Below are 17,974 nucleotides of genomic sequence, written 5' to 3' on the forward strand. Positions count from 1 at the left end.
GAGGGGCTGGTCCAAACTGCTTCCAGGATCCCAAACTGCATACAACACCAGAGTTATCTCAAAATGCTCCACACACTGATGTAGATGGAGACTGCTGTCTAGACTTTAATAATGACACAGAAATAAATTATATTAATTACAATACTGTTCGGCCAATAGTTTAGGCATACTTTTAACTAACTCTTACATCTTAAATTAATCTATTTCTATTAATCTGTGTATCGCCATGAAGCTGTAGCCTACCACTAATGTTCTCATTAGCAGCTGGCATCTTCCTACTTTGGCAGCTACATGACGTCTCATGACATCTCTCTGACTCCACCTACTTTCTCTCTATATCTCTGTTCTGATTTCTCACCCGACTTTAGTATACTAAGCCACCGACAGAAACAGTTTCTTTAAAAACTAAGGATAATAAAACACATTTGGAGCATACAGAGGGGAATCTCACATAACCCTGTGCTCCAGTCAGACTCTCAATCAGGTCTGGTTTGGGAGGAGCTTCAGTCTCAGAAGGCAGGGAAGGAACTAAGCAGTATCTGACCTGGGAGGGTCCCTGGATGGAGCTGACTGGTTGCAGGAGGAAAGACACTTCAACAGCCATCCTGACATCACAGCCCAGGGGTTGGTTACTTGCTTCTGTCTCCAACAGTCAGACAAGCACCATGAAGAGGCTGCTGTGCTCTCTGCTGGGGCTGCTGTGCACCCAAGTTTGCTGTGAGTGTGGCGGTCCACATTCAAGGGACAGAGATGGTTCTTCTCAGCACTTGGGAGGGTGGGGTAGCAGCTCAGGGGTTGAGAAGCATTCCCTTCTTCTCAGAGGACACAGGGGTGTGTTCAGGGTTCTGTGGATGCTTAATGACCACAATCTGTGTCTCTTTCTCTGTTTCTAATCAGGGGTGAAAGGGCAACAAGTGAAGCAGAGTCCTGTGTCCCTGGTTCTGCAGGAGGGAGAGAGTGCAGAGCTGCAGTGCAACTTTTCCACCACTGCCAACCAAATGCAATGGTTTTACCAGAGCCCTGGGGGACACCTCATCAGCCTGTTTTACAATCCTTCTGGAACAAAGGAGAGTGGAAGACTGAAGTCCACGACGGTCATCCAGGAACGCCGCAGCTCTTTGTCCATTTCCTCCACACAGACCACAGACTCAGGCACTTATTTCTGTGCTATGGATCCACAGTGCTCCCCACACACCTGCAGCCAGTACAGAAACCTTCAGCTGGGTGGGTGTGGCCCAACCAGTCATAAGACTTCAGGAAGCTATGACAGAGAACTGCCTGGTTTAGTAACCCTTTCCTTCAGTGGCAGAGTGTAACCTCAGTTAGTCTCCTGGTCCCAAATATTCAAGACTTTGGTTTTGCCTTCAATTCTCAATTTATACTCCCTCTTGAAGCATAAATATCCTCCTTAGAACTAAAAGAAAAGTTGATGGGAGGGCAGAATCAATGTGATCATTTACATCACAGTCTGCTGAACTCACAAAGGATAAAGAGAAAAGGTATTTTAAAGCAAAGGCAGGCTTCCAGGTAACCCTGCTGTGGACAGGGTCTGAGTTAGTGAGGAGAAAACAAGCTGCAGAAACAGCAAGAATATCAAGTCATGGAAGATACAGAAAGTGCAGATAGCTGGATGCTCTTGCTTCCTTTCTGTTGTGGTGATAAAGATCTCTGGAAAAAGGCAACATAGAATGTGAAAGGATTTATTTAGCTTTTACTTAGAGTTTATAGTCCATTATTGTTGGTCATCACATCAGTAACTCAAGCAGAACACTATAACAGAAACTATGGAGGAACTCTACTGCTAACTCACTCACAGACTCATGCTTAAGAAGCTTTCTTATGCGATCTAGGATACTGTCCCACAGAATGGTGCCACCCACAGTGAGCTGGTTTCCATTCAATTTAAAATAAAAAAAATGATGCTTCAAGTCTTAATATTATTTTATTGAATTTATAGAAAAATTTGAGGTAAATTATAGCTACAGAATCTTCTAATTCATTATTTTTACTTCCCTTTTAATATATTTAACTTTATTTATTATTGCTTCAAACTCCTCTAGGCAGAGATCTAAATGTCTTTAAGAAAACAAAGAGAACAGCAACTATAAGAAAGAACTCAAATATATCTTGTTCAACTAAGTTTAAAGAGAATATTCAAAAAGTCTTGTAACTCAATAAAAGAGAATGAATAATTCATTGTAAAGTGAGTCAAATGAGCAGACCCTATGCAAAGGAATGTATATGTGATGAGGACAAATGATTAGGATTAGTTACAGATTGTGCTGGTTTAGTAAGTGGTAGTTGTAGGTTCTTCTCCAAGATCCATGGCTTCACTAGCAAACGAGGGTCATTGCAGAAACCAGAACCAGTCAAAGTGTAGGGTGGTGGAGTCTAGTCCCTCTGGCTATGTCTGCAATCTAACTCCTGTATCTAAGGCTCAGGAAATCCTGAAGAAAAGGGGATGAAAGATGATCAGTGCCAGAGTGACAAGGACTGTGCTGTGAAATTGTGTCTCCTAGGAATGTCAATATCCACACCCAAGAACTTTCACTGACATGACTGCCTAAATGTGAGCTAAAAAAGACTAACTACTATGTAAATATTCATGTGGAAAGAGCACAAAGTATCAGTCCTAGCTCATGAGCTAGTGATGTGGGAGTCCCCGCTATGTGCTGTGATTACTATTAATGAATAAAGAAACTGCCTTGGCCTGTTGAAAGGGCAGAACTTAGGTAGGTAGGGAAGACAGAACTGAATGCTGTGAGAAGGAAGGCAGAGGGGGAGATGCCATGGATCTGCCACCAGAGATAGACATGCTGAAACTTTGCTGGTAAGCCATAACCTCATGGTGACACAAAGATTAATGGGAGGGGTTAAATTAATATGTAAGAGTTAGCCAATAAGAAGTTAGAGCTAATGGATCGAACAGTCATTTAATTAATACAGTTTCTCTGTGTGGTTATTTTGGGGCTAAGCTAGCTGGGCGGCTAGGACAAAGAAGCAGCCCTCTTCCTAGTAGCTACTGGCAGGTAGGGAATGCTGATAGTTGGAGACATAGGTTTTCCCTGGGAAGAGTGTACCAACTGGTTATCCAATACAGACTGGACTGCCTAAAAACATGCAAACAAGTAACATTGTACAGATAAGAGCATTACATTTGTATATTTAGGAAACATATGTTTATACATGTATGTGCAATAACCATTAAAGAAAGAATTGATCTTGAAGTTGAAAGCAAGCAAAGACAGATGTAAAGAAAGTTTTGGAAGAAGGAACTACTATGATTATATTAAAATCAAAGAAATAAATGATAAAAGTGAAAGAAAATAAACTTTATAGTTTACTAATTGTGTGTACAGTCTATATATGGGGTCAATAAAATATGACCCATGTGAAATTCAAATATTTGCCTATTTTATAAACCTTTGCTGTATATAATGAGCATTGTTATATCACAATGACATTGTTATATGTCTTGTGAATGGCTTCTCTCAGTCTCCAGATTGAAGTAGTTTTAGGAACAATAGAAAGACAGAGAATCATGAGGACCTCAACATAGACACAATTACTTTCAATATCAAAAATATTGCACCGGCAAAAGATTCCATGCCTTTTCTTTCTTTAAAGCTTTATCTTCTAATCTCAGGACACTGTTCAGTGTGAAGACCTTATTTGTCCACAGAGGGGCAGTGCTGCTTCAGAGCAGATGAAGGTTGTGGCTCCTCCCCATACTCCTGGATAAGCTGGAGGTTGTTGTTTAAAATAACTAAACCATTATCTCCTACATGGTTAAGCTTCATTACAGAACAAGTATATTTATCTGTCTAGCCATTTACCTATATTGTATCTGTGTATCCTGAGCCCATAGTGTTGACAAATAGGAATTTACGTGTGAACACTGTGTGAAGATATATGCTATCCTTGAAGGTCTGGGCCACAATAACTTCTCTAATGTACATTTCTAAGGTTGTCGGCCACACTAGGTTCAATCTCCAGTCACACTGATATAACCTGTGCCTAGAAAGATGATGTTAGGTGTTCTGTCCACTTCTACTCATGGTTTGAAGCCAGTTCAATCTTTTCCTCCATCAGCATCTTCTTTGGCTGGATCAGGAAGCCCACACCAGTTCCTTCATTGTCTTGTCTAGTCACACAGGTTTTCTGTTCTTGAGTGCTGATTTCCAGAATGAAGATTAGAACAGTGAGGGTCATGAAAGACACCTGAGCACTGCCCACACAGTAGGCAGTTAGGCATTAACAAATACATAGAACTTCTTCCTCATCTTGTTAAACTCTTTGTTTTCAAACATTTGATATTTTAATATCAAACAAAAACTTCAGAAATAAGCAGACTATTCATTTTAAACCATCCATTTGCTTCCGGGTAGACCACCAGTAACTGTGAGCATCATTGTCCAGCATCTTCCTGCTGTCCTTGTCACTGGTCTGCTCTCACTGAGTAGCCATCTGTGTCCTCAGAATAACTCTGCAGATATCATAGTGTTGTGTGGTGCTGCAATTTATATATGCAAAAGAACAGACACATGTGCATCATTTCAGTGAAAGGATTAAAACTTTTTGGAGTGTGTATGTATATACATGAGAGAACATAATGTGTGGATGGTTCAGCAGTATTTGTGATTTGAGGCTGAAGGGCATCATGGAGTGGATGTCTTATATGTTGGATAATTGTCTCCTGAAGGGAGTAAAGGAAAAAGAGAAGACACTGAAATGTAAAAAATAGTAACATAAAATCACTAGGATGCTTAAGTAAGTCTGTTCAGATAGAATTTCAGAAAGAATTTGCTTCCTTCCTTTCTTCCTTCATTCCTTTCTTTCTTCCTTCCTTACTTTCCTCCCATCCTCCCTTCCTCTCTCTCTCTCTCTCTCTCTCTCTCTCTCTCTCTCTCTCTCTCTCTCTCCTCTTGTTTTAACACAGTTTAAGGTATCAAGCCTGATGTCAAGCTTGTTACATAGATAAAATGTTTTACCATTTTCTGATGTTCCTGTGTCTACCTTCAAGTGCTGAAATTACAGGCATGTGTGCCGCATCCAGTTTTTACATGCTGGTAGTCAAACTACAGTCTTGGAGGTTCACTCTACTGACTGAACTACACCCTCAGTCCTTTCTGAAGACTTTGTGGAACATGGACCATTGCCTACTGTTTGACTATGATTGGACCTTTGATGATGTAACGTATGCAATAATATCCTCTCTGTGCTGTAGCTTCCTCATGCTCTTTTAACTATTATTATTTACAGCACAAAGATTCTCTGCTTTTGCCGATGTTACTTCATTTATTCTGCAAATTCATTCAATGCCTTCTACATATCAACATATAAAGTCAAACTGATTTTAAAATTTGTATTTTATCAATGTGATTTTAAAATTTGTATTTTATCTATGAAACTACATATGAGGAAGATACTAAACCCTTTTTCAAATTTCAAGATGAGAGCAGTCAAAATGCTGCATTCCTGAAGGTGTATCCTGTGCAAGTTGTAGATGTTTTCTATCCTCTTACTCATCTGAAGATCAAGGCTTTCCAGAGTAGAGCATTCTACTAACTTCATTCTCTTTTAAACAGGTGTATTTTTAAATACATTTAGTTTATAAGATTATAATGAAATTTCAATTAATTCAAATCTTTGCTTTATAAGGTCATGTAAACCATGGAAACATGAACAATTAATATAATTTAACTCTTAACTGAATGCTTCACTTGTTCTTGTTCATTATTTTATCTCATAAAGGGATAGTATATCCATTGTGTGTCTTGATAAATCTTATTAATATTTACAATAAATCCCAAATATCTGGGCCTGAACAGGTGGCTCTATGGTCAAGTGTTCTTGGTGTATTGGGGCTCACCTTTCCTGTCCATGCTAGGACTTTGTCTGCCATAAGCTTGCACAGACCTTGTACAAACTGTCTCAAAACTGTGCCTTCATATGTGCAGCTGCCTTGCTGGGTCCAGAAGACACCATTTTCTTATAGTTCTTCACCACTGCTGACTCCAACACTCTTTGTATTTTTCTCCCCCACTGATTCCTGAGCCTTGGGAGTGGGAATCAGGTCTGTGGCATAAAGGAGTGGGGATCAGCTCTGTGACATAGACATCCCACTGCCTCTTATTCTCTGCATGTTCTTGTCCCAGCATAACTATATTTTAACTCTTTTTATGTATTGTGTATAAGCTTCTAGAAGGAAAAAAAATTAAACTGATCCATTCTTTAATCATATAATTGTCATAATCATATGCACACATGAATTGTAAACGGCAGTGAGTTTATTGTAAAATCTTAGTAAAATCTTAGTAAATGTGTTTGTAGTCATTTCCTCATAGTCATCTTGCCTCCCTCTCCGCTGTCCTCTCTCTTCCCCTGTCCCCTCTCCCTTACTCAGTTGTATAACTTCTATTTTAAGGTCACATTTACTTTCATTTTCCTTATTTCTTATTAGTTTTCACGTATGAGAACACATATGTGTTGTGTGCCTCTACATGTCTACTTTATTTGCCTAATATCTTGTCATTCAATGCTGTCTGTTTTCCTAGAGAAGGCGTCATTCATTTTTCCTGGTGACTAAATATTACTGTTGTTTTGGAAACAGTGTTTTCCTCACTTATCAGTTGACAGCTAGGTCCCTAGAGTTTGTCTGCATCTTGTTAACGCTGCTATCATAAGCACACATATGCAGGTCTTTCTCTTAGCCCATAAGTGTTATTAGCTGGATCATTGGTCTTTTTTCCTCTCTCCCTCCCTCCCTCCCTCCCTTCCTCCCTCCCTTCCTTCCTTCTTTTCCATTTTTCAGAAAATCCACACTGCTATTCTTGGTGACTGTACCAACACACATTTCTACCAACAGTGTAAAATGGTAAAATTACAATGAGGAGATTTCTGATTCTCAATAACTGTATTTTCTGTGAAACTAAATTTGAAAAAGAAATGAGGAAGTGCTTCTTACATCAGAAATAGCTTTGGACAAAGTGTTTGTAAGGGGTGGAGCCTGTTGAAAGAACAAAAGTCTCTGTAAAGTTGGAGTCTGTATTCTGAGGGAGAAAAAGGCCACCAGAGTTCTCCACAAACTTCAGTCTAGGAAGAATGAACAAGATCCTGAAAGCATCAATATTAACACTAGGCCTTCACTTAGCCTGTGAGTCAAGAAGAAGAAACTTCAGAATATGGGATTTATGTGGAGGCATGAGAAATTGGGGAACCAAACAAAATTAGGAATGTCAAAATTATAACTAGTCGTACATTCCTGGAAACCTAATGATATCTGTTATTTCTCTACACAGGGGTGAGTGGGATACCTGAACAGCAGCAGGTGAGGCAGAGTCCCCAATCTCTCACAGTCTGGGAAGGAATGACTTCAGTTTTGAACTGTACTTATGAAGATAGCACATTTGACTACTTCCCATGGTATCGGCAAATCCCTGGTGAAGGTCCTGAATTACTGATAACCATACGTCCAGTGTCGAACAAAAAAGAAGATGGACGATTCACAGTCTTCTTCAGGAAAAGTGATAAACAGCTCTCCTTGCACATCGCAGATTCTCAACCTGGAGACTCAGCCACCTACTTCTGTGCAGCAAGTGCACAGTGATCTCCAGGCAAATGCATCTCACACCAAAACCTGCAGCTGTGCTCCAGCAAAACCCTGCTGTGGGGTTGAGCCTGGCAGGCTTGCAGAGGAGATTTCATTTGCAAAAACAGGTGACTGGTGACTCAGTGAATTTAATTAGACTCATTCAGGCCTCAGACAGACCAAGATGAAGTTACAACTTGCTTTTCTCTAGTCTCGCTTTGCTCCTCAGGCACCACTGGAGTTATACATGTATTTACTTAACGAGTTTAATTGAAATGTTTTCCTGAGTAGTTGTAAAAGTATTTCTCTGTTATGTTGGTTTGTACTAAGTAGAATTTCTAAAGTCCCCATCTCCCTACACTCTTGTCAACAATGTTATTAATGTGTGGTCATTACAGCACAACATCAGTCACTTTGTGTCTTATGTGATAGAAATCACATAGAATTGTGCTTTACCTTAATCTCCTCTGAGGACAGAAAAGTGATGATTTATGTGACCACCGAATATATCTACTTCCTCTTTTCCTTTTATGTCCCCATCCACCTCCAAGAAATTCAAGTATGTAAACTATGAGACACTCAAAAAGATGCAGGTGTGTTCACAATAGATAAAGTACAACTGTGGGTAAAGAATTCAATTTATTCACACCATGAAAATATATGAATTTCATGAAGGAAATTGTTTCTCACATGCATATCATAGATGAACAAAATGAAATTTAGAATGTAATTCTATTTTAGGTAACATAAAGAGCCGCAGGTTTTATGACCATCAGCAGTGCATACAATGGAGAAAAGACCTCTCATCACCTAACACATTGCAGGGTTTACTCACTTAATGTTATATAAATACGAACAAGATTACCACTGGAGAATATTTTAATTAGCTTATCAATTTAAATGCTTCCATGCTACATCATTGAAGGCTGTGGGAGTTCTAACTACCTAGAAAATCAAGAAGGAGGCATGCTTGAGCTGGATTTGGAAGTCTAGCTTGACCAGCATAGTGAAACTATGATTTCTTAGAAAACCAAATCCAACAAAAATAATGTGGATTATATTTAACTTAATATGTAAATTCTGAAAGTTCTCCTTATCTGTAGTGAGTAGTTTTTTAATATGCAAAAGAAAATGTTAAGCAGGAAAACATGCCAGTTGACTCTTAGCAGTAGGAGATATATCTCACAATACTAGTGGGTGAATTGCCCATATCTTTCAAAGTGTTATATCCTTGTCAAGTTTAAACTTGAGTTAGAATTTGGTAACAGTGTTTTTATCATATTGGAATAGGCTTCACTGAATACAAACACCTAGTTTTGAAGACAGCAGGAGAACAAAGGCTTTCTTGAGGATGCAGAAGAGAGAACTGTAAAACTCTGGATACCTCAATACAGAAACCTGAGCTTCCTATGGATTGAGAGGCTAGAACATATTTAAAGAGATCTGAGAGCAAGAGAAGACAGTTTAATTATAATAACATAATTATCACTACTTGGATGCCTTCATGTGGTGTCCAAGAAAGACTGTAAGTTTGAGGACAACCTGGACTACTGAGTTTCAGGACAGACAAGCTAAGTATTAAAAGAGAAAATTGAAATCAGAAAGGTGGTGAATATGTAATTCAAAAAGAGAGACAATTCTAGCCTCAGCAAGCAGCAGAAGTTGACAGCCATGGTCACATGGATTCTATTTTAGAACCAACGATGAACTCTGTGGGATCTCTCCCTGTAACCAAGGAAAGCCCCTGTGGCCAGGCATGTAGTGTGGATGTTCCTGACTCGAGGTGCAGAAAGGAAATTCCATGAAGTTGTAACAGTTAAGACTGCATTGCATTAGAGACCCCTATACCATGTTTTCTTGAATGACTGAATTCTTATTTATGATTCTTTAAAAAATAAGCTTTATTTTTTTAAGGTTTCATTTTTATTTATATTTGTGTGTGTGTGTGCAGGCCCATGTGAATATACACAAGCTTGTGTGTATACATGGGTACATGCACCTGTGTGTGTGTGTGTGTGTGAAGGACAGAAGATGGTGTCCACTCAGAGCTGGAGTTGCAAGTTTTACAGGATACTTAGCTTGTCAAGTAAGTTCTGAGATCTGAACTTCCATCTTTATGATTAGCAGCAAGTGCTTTACATTGCTGAGCAACCTCTCCACCAACCTTAGCTTTATCTTCACTCGGAACTATTGTTTGTTAGTTAAATCACAAGGAAAGATAAGGCAACATTTAGAATGAGACCAATTGTCCAGCCCATCACTCAAACCCAGTGTGCTCCACAGACTCATCTCAGAGGCTGTGGCTGTGCAGCATGGAGAGCATTCAGCTGCTCTGTGGAGAACTAGAGCAGGGCATAGTCCTGTCATCCTGAGCTCCACAGGCTACTGTGGCTCCCATGGTCTCCTGCTTAGTCATAGAGACTGCAGTCCAGGGCATGTGCACTCCCTCAGCAGTGAGATGGGCAGAGGAGTAGATATCAGATACTGGAAACTTGTCCCCGATGTACGTGCTGTCCTTGGTTGTACCTTCTCTTAATTTGGTTTATTTCATGCGCTGGGATAATGAGAGCAAGTGAAACTTTAACAGCTATGGTCTAAATGACTATAAAGCAGCACCCAAAAGCCAAACTATTGAGGTTTACTTTTGTATTAAGCCTATTAAACCTCTCAATGTTCACTGTAGCAGGCAAAAACCTGACTAATAGGGTCTGAGGGTAAATGGAATAAATTAACTCACATGAATCCTTTCATCATGTCACATTTATTATTTCCATGCTCTCGCTAATGTCCATGCTGTTCCTTGTTCCTTGATGTTCCTGTTGTTCTTAGTATGTTTGTTTACTGTTGTTCCCACACACATAAAGTTTTTAGTCTAAATAACCCACATAGACATTAACAATGGTATCAAAAAGCACTTCAGAATCATAAAAAGAAAACAGCACTCCAGGAAAAGGTGACCCCACCCAGAAAGTAGAAACTCAAGACAGGAATCTGGAGGCAGGAATTAAAGTAGAGATCGTGAAAAGTTCTACTTATTGCCTTGATTCACTGACCACCCTGCTTACATTTTTATACACCCCAGGACTTCATGTCCAAGGAAGGTTCTACCTACAGTGCGCTGGGATATCTCTCATAAATTACTAATAAAAAAATGCTGCACAGGTAATCCTACATGCCAGTATGAATAAGAAGATTACTCAGTTGAGGTTTCTTCTTCCCAAGTGATTGTAGTTGTGTTTAGTTGTGAAATAATAACATGTCACTATTAAACTATAGTTTTCATATCTTACTGCTTCTTACGATATCATAATAATATCACAATATAAAACATCATACTTTAAAATATTCATTCTTTTTAAAAAATATTTAGACTCTAGAATCTCAAAGTCCCTTAAAATATCAAAATTCTTTTAATTACGAAACCTAATACAATTAAAACAAGTAAAAAAAAAAACTATTTTACTCCAAGAAGGAAGAACAAGGAAACAATTAAAATCAGATCAAAGCTAAAACCCAACCCTCGAAAGAAAATATTACATTGACTGATGTTCGAAACTCACTCATGATTATCTGGACTCCAACAGACTTGGAAATATTCACTTCTATTGGTTTGCCATCTATAGCACATAAACTGATCCCACTCTATTTGTTGTTGGTCCTATAGTCCTAGTGTCATCAACATGTTTGAGTCTCCATTGCTACTGAGATTGAACTTTCATTAATAGCCTCTCTCGCTTCTCACCATGACTCCCCTAACCCTGGTATCTCTACTAAGACTATGTCCACTTTTAAGTCATTGTCATGCTGTTTCATTATTATGGTTTTGTAGTTTATTTTGAAATCCATAATGCTGATACCTCCTTCAGTATTCTTTTTATTTAGGTGTGCTTTGGCTTACTTTGATCTTTTATACTTCCACATAAATTTTTAGGTTTTTTTTATTATCTGTGAAAAACAGTCTTGAAATTTTGTTCATGGATCACATGAATTAATCTCATAAATATTGCTCCTTAACAAAAAATATCAGTATGTAGATACAATGCAATAACAGTAAAATTTCCTTTTATATTTTAAAAGTGGTTTCCTTTTCCTTCTGTAATGGTATTAGAGTTTAAGGTCTTGCACTGAGATAGTTGATTAATTTTTAATGAATTTTGCTCAGGGTGACAAAGGCATAGTTTTATTCTACTACACAGAGATATTTCTTTGTACCATTTACTGAAGGTGTCTTTCACCATTGCATGTGCTGTAGTTATATTGCTTTATAAGTCTTCAAGTATAATTCCATTGGTCCATGTGTCTCTTTCATTAAAACAAGATGTGTTTTTCTTCCAGGATGTAGCCCTATAATTAGATATCATAAATTGTGCTATATCCTACCTTACTATTTCTACTTATCATTAGCTTTGACTATTTTGAGAATTTTGCTAATCTATATGTTATTAATGCCTTTATAACCCTGTGAATCATAGTATTGGGATTATGATAGTACTATTACTGAATTTTTAGATTTCTTTCAGTAGAATACCATTTTCAAATTAAAAGCAAACAAAATTCTTGGCAAGGAGGCTGCATTGTGGCCCAGTGATTTATACAGTATACTCTTTAGTCCATACATCTTTTCTTGTAAGTCTTCCATGACTCTGGCTTCTCTACACTATAGATAACAGACCTTAACTTATACTCTCGGATATCCCATTAATGCTTTGGGCCATGGAGATCCTGTAGCTTTGGATCTGCATATCTAGCCCTTTACATGATTCAATAATTCATAAATGAATAGAATGTTATGGTGAGATAACTCATAGCCCTGGTTCTGGGCCTGGGTGGTAGCTAGTTAGTCCACCACTTTTCCTCATCTCATCACCTAGGCAAGCTCTCCAGCACTGCCCTAGTTAGTTCACCCAATGCAGAATGAAGAGAGACCAATTCTACTGTTCTCATGCCCTTGCATCTAACTTACCCACAATCTCATCACAAGTGACAGCTCTACTATTTTGCCCAGGTGAGGTACAGGACCCACAATCCCAGTAGCTGCAGTAGGTGAAAGGCTGTACCAGATCTGTTCTCCTGCCCCAGAGGCCAATTCTTCCCCCAGCTGCAGGTGGCATATGCTCAGGTGGTGCAGGCATCTTTCCCTCACCCTTCCCAACACAAGGTAATGAAGTGGGGTGGACTCAGTTCTTCTGCTCTCACATGCTCAGGGCCAGCTCACCAGCACTGCTGCTAACAGGGTCAGCTCTACTGTGCTGCTCAGTGCAGGTGCAGGACCCACTCTCTCAAGGGCTACAGGTGGTGAGGGGAAGGTCCACTTGTCCCTAGTGCTGCAGACAGTGAAGGGTAATGCTGACTCTGTGTAAACTTAACCTTTTTCAGTGGTATCAGGAGGTCCTGACATCAACATAGACCGAGGCTATGGCAGGGCAACAGACAGCAACCTAAGCCTGGAGGACATCTGGGCCCATGGTGGCAACACTGGCCACTCAGATTTGTATGGCCCCAGCAGAAGCATAGCCCTTGGACACTAACATAGTCCTAAGTGGTGATCCAGAACTCTGCCTTCTTCTGTGTGACTCTTGGTGGCAACAGGGGCCATGGACATGAACATAAACCATGGCTGTGTTTGTAACATGGACCCAGACATGTTCCTAGGCTGTAGCCCAGGCCGCATGTAACCACTGCCCAATTTGACAATGCAGGGAATTCAAACTTGTGTGAACCCAGCTGCACCATGTTCCCAGGTGATGGCCCAGATTACAGGCACCTGCACTGTCTTTGATGGCAACAGGATCCTAGATGTCCATGCAGACCCTGACTGCATCAGGGCCATGGTTAAAAAGAGGCTGCTTAGGCCTATAGCATGGCAGAATACAGATGGGACATTCAACAGAGATACAGAGAAAAAGTAGATGGAGTTAGGCAGATGCCAGCCAGCTGCCAAAAAAAAGACATGTAGAAAATGAGGTAATACCTCAGTCACATGGTAATCAATACATTTAAGATATAAAAGTTAGATAGAAAGATTCTTGAATCATCAACCAAACAGTGTTGTGATTAATACAATTTCTGTGTGATAATTAAGGTATGAGCATCTGGGAAATGAAAATGGTCTCTGTTTACAGTAATGTCTCAGCCACTATTTGATTCTTTCAGCCAACATACCCTTGTAGGTTTACTAGAGACCTGACAAATCTATGGGGAACATTCGAGTGCTCAAGAACATCAGAAATGACTCAGACGTCTTCTGTAAACCGTCCCAGGACCAGTCACTTCAGTCTAGGCTGTGAAAATGAAGAATATCCACTCATTTTACATAAGGAGAAAAAAATGACTAGGATGAGGACTAAGGGACTGCTGGCATCTCTGTAATGCATCTTCAGCCACACATGGGGATGACATGGAGTCAGCTTCAAATTGGACTGTAGAATGAAATACAGTGCTTTTGGGTGTGTTCTGTCTAGAAAAACTTGACATCAACGAGGTCTTCCATGACAGATTTTCAACTACCACATAAGGAAAAACAAAACACCCAGGTAAATGCAAATTAAAACAACTTTGAGATACTGTCTTACACCTGTCAGAATGGCTCAGGAACTAGAAAATCTTCCACAGCCAGGAGTCATAATCAACAATTCCTCCCTGTAAGGTGATTGTTTAAGGGATTTTTTTGAGTAATAAAAAACTGACTAAGCTTGCATTTATTACTTCATGATGAATAATATTCCATGGAAAAACTCAACCACATTATCATTTTTCACTAATCAGATGATGGACATCATGATAATTTCTACTTCAAGGCTACTCTGAGCATTGATGCTACAACCTCAATGTCCCCTAGCTTCTCTGTGGGTACCTACTTTATGTTCAGGAATCACTGCATCACCTGGGTATGGCATCTCACTGTACAACATCATTTTATACCACCAGCAATTCTTGAGATTCCTCATTTCTCTCAAATTTCAATGATGCTGATTTTAACTCAGAATGAACAACTTTGAGTACAAGCAGTAACTGAGTTCTTAAGAGAAAACAGAGGGTGAGTGCTTTAGACCATCATGAGCCTAAACAGGGTGCACTAAGACAGCCCATTCTCACACCGCAGTGTGACTATGGACTTGTGCTGGAATTGGATGCAGCTAAACAGAACTATTCAAGTCAGAATCACTCAACAAATAAAATCCAGTCCAAGCTGCAAGACCAAGGTAAACTATGCCAAGGTTAGGCAAAGGTAGAAAGAAGTTGTAAGCAAGCAATGCAGGTGAGGACAAAGCAGGGGACAGAGAAGACACAGTGAGCCCCGTGATCATTGAGTGTGCAGTCATTATTCACCCAGAGCAGGGAAGGGACACAAACACTCAGCAAGCCTATCCTACCTCTCAGACACCTTGATTTACCACAGTGGCCTACTCCTTTTATTCCTATATGGCATTGCTTTGATTTGCTCAGAGGCCTTTTCTTGCAGATAAATATTTTCCCTCTACAAATACCAGAAAATCATTGAATTACAGTAATTTTGTGTCCTTTTGTTCTAAAGAGCTAGGTGCAGAAAGATGAGCAGCAGCATACAATATTTGATGGATTAAAGCGAACAGGCACAGTACTTTCTCAAAATAATTGGGCTCTAGCACCATTAAAGACAATTCATAAGTAAATGAGCATACAAATATACAGAAATACAAACACAGTGATGCTCACAAACACATACCTGCACACATAAACACCCACACTCACAAAAACACACACAAGCGTTTATCCTTACATATATAGGAAGCATGGACAACATAACCACACTCAAACTACACATGGGCATGTGTATACACACAAAAGGACACTATTGTTCAAACAACAGGCAGCAGAAACACTTAGACACACACACAAATACGCATAGAAATACACACACACAAATGTTCAGAAATGTAACACAGAACATAGACACAGATACACAAACTCAACACAATAAAACACACACACACACACACACACACACACACACACACACACACACTTCTCAACCCAGAATAGCCAGGGAGAAGGTTGCTGCCTTTCATAACCTTTTCTGATGCAGCGGGAAGTAGTGGGTCCTCCCTTCTGTCTACAAGGCTATTAAACTAAGCCAGTCTCTACTCCCCTGCCTGCATTTAATTTTCCTTCCAAGAACTTTATCCATATTGATATTCACTGACCCTACAGGTGCCAAGATGATCCATCATAGTCTCATCACTTAACTTACCCTGTTGCCTCCACAAAAGACCTTGGCAGCTCAAGTGAAAGGAAGTGACCCATGGAACACCCAGGCCAACACTCAGGAAGGTTTCAACAATTACAGTGCACATAACATGAATTTATCCACAAGGTCAGTCAGAAGGAGGCTAGTAATGTCACCTGAATTGTCTTTTAGGAATGTAGCTCTCTGCACAACTATAAGAGAAAATCTGTTCTAAGACACAGCCATGCACATGGCATAGTCAACAGCACAATGTCAGCAAGGAGATGCACTCTGGGATTCCATGCTGTGAAGTCAATGAGACCAACCAGGTATTTCCTGTGGTGTTATCTCTGTGTAGTGAAAGGAAAGAAGTAGTCTAGTTTTCATATTTTAAAATGACAGTATTATTTGAATTTTGTTATTTATTGCAAAACACACAAAATGAATATGCATAAAATACAGAAAGAGCCACTATATCCTTCTTCTTTACAAGCAATTGAAACTTGTAACAATTGGAAGAGATAAAACAATACAGAAAGTCCAATTTAGAAAGCAGAGGAGATGCAAAGAGTGCTTCCCAAGCAGATTAACCAAAACATAAAATTTCAGGGTCTCTGAGAGACTTGAGCTCAAAGCAATAAAAAGAAGAGAAACAGAGGGCAACTCCAGATGTCATTATCTAACCTGCAAACAAACACACAAATGTACACATCTACATATGCATGCATACATCACACAAAGACAACATAAACCATAATTTAGCAGAAAAATGAAGAGAACATTATGCTGAATGGACAGCTGAATTTAGATTAAGCACATCAGGTGTTTCAACTGAGATACCCACAATGCTACTATCCATCCCTTGGGAACTAAACATCTCTAGGGGAGCACACAACTTAGTCAAACTATGTTGAGTTGATTAAAATGTTCTCTTGAAGCCTTAGATGTTTCACTTCAATCGTCAACCTATAAAAAGTCCTACATCTACAGTCATCCAGTCAGCTCCAGATACGAAACTCCAGGGAGAACTATCCAGGACCACCCAAAGAAAACATGGTTGACAAATTGATATTCAGGACTCTTTCAGTGTGAATCAATGCAATCCCTATCCAAATCCCAACAAAATTCTTCACAGACACTGAGAGTACAATAATCAACTTTATATGGAAAAACAAAAAGCACCAGGATAGCCAAAACAAAACTATACAATAAAGGAACTTCTGGAGGCATTTTCATCCCTGTCTTCAAACACTATTACAGAGATACAGTAATGAAAACAGCTTGGTATTGGCATAAAAACAGAGATGTTGACCAATGGAATCAAATCAAAGACACGGATATTAATTCACAAAACTATGAAAACCTGATTTTCGACAAAGGAGCTAAAATTATACAGTGGAAGAAAAAAAGCATCTTTAACAAATGGTGCTGACATAACTGGATGTCAACCTGCAAAATAATGAAAATAGATCCATATCTATCACCATGCACAAAACTCAAGTCCAAATGGATTAAAGACATCAATATAAATCTGACCACACTGAACATGATAGAAGAGAAAGTGGGAAGTAGTCTGCAATGCATGGGCACAGGAGACCACTTCCTAGGTAGAACCCCAGTAGCACAGACAAAAAGAGCAACAGTGAATAAATGGGACCTCCTGAAACTGATGTTTTGTAATGCAAAGGACACTGTCATTAAGACAAAAAGGCATCCTACTAAATGGGAGAAGATCTTCACAAACCCAGCATCAGACAAAGGTCTGATCTCCAAAATATATAAAGAACTCAAGAAACTAGGCATTAAAACTCTAATCAACCCAATTAAAAATGGGGTACTGAACTGAACAGAGAATTCTCAACAGAAGAAATTCAAATGGCCAAAAGACACTTAAGGTCATGCTCAACCTCCTTAGTGATTAGGGAAATGCAAAACAAAACAACCTTGAGATACCATCTTACACCTGTCAGAATGGCTAAAATCAAAAACACCAATGATAGCCTATGCTGTAGAGGATGTGGAGTAAGGGGAACACTCATCCATTGCTGTTGGGAATTCAAACTTGTGCAACTACTTTGGAAATCAATGTGGCAGTTTCTCAGGAAACTGGGAGTCAACCTACCTCAGGATCCCGCAGTTCTACTCTTGGGAATATACCCAAGAGATGTCCAATCATA

General features: G+C 39.4%; 1 gene segment (V, D, J or C); it reads left to right on the top strand.

Annotated features, from left to right (window-relative positions):
* The first annotated feature begins 373 nt into the window (after positions 1-373).
* LOC146892232 (T cell receptor alpha variable 22-like) lies at positions 374-3,266 on the top strand. The segment is given in 2 exon segments: positions 374-717; positions 898-3,266. Coding segments are annotated over 2 exon segments (576 nt in total).
* The last annotated feature ends 14,708 nt before the right edge of the window (positions 3,267-17,974 follow it).

The sequence above is a fragment of the Myodes glareolus genome, chromosome 12 (genome assembly GCF_982192425.1).
Source record: "Myodes glareolus chromosome 12, mMyoGla1.1, whole genome shotgun sequence".
NCBI lineage: Eukaryota > Metazoa > Chordata > Mammalia > Rodentia > Cricetidae > Myodes > Myodes glareolus.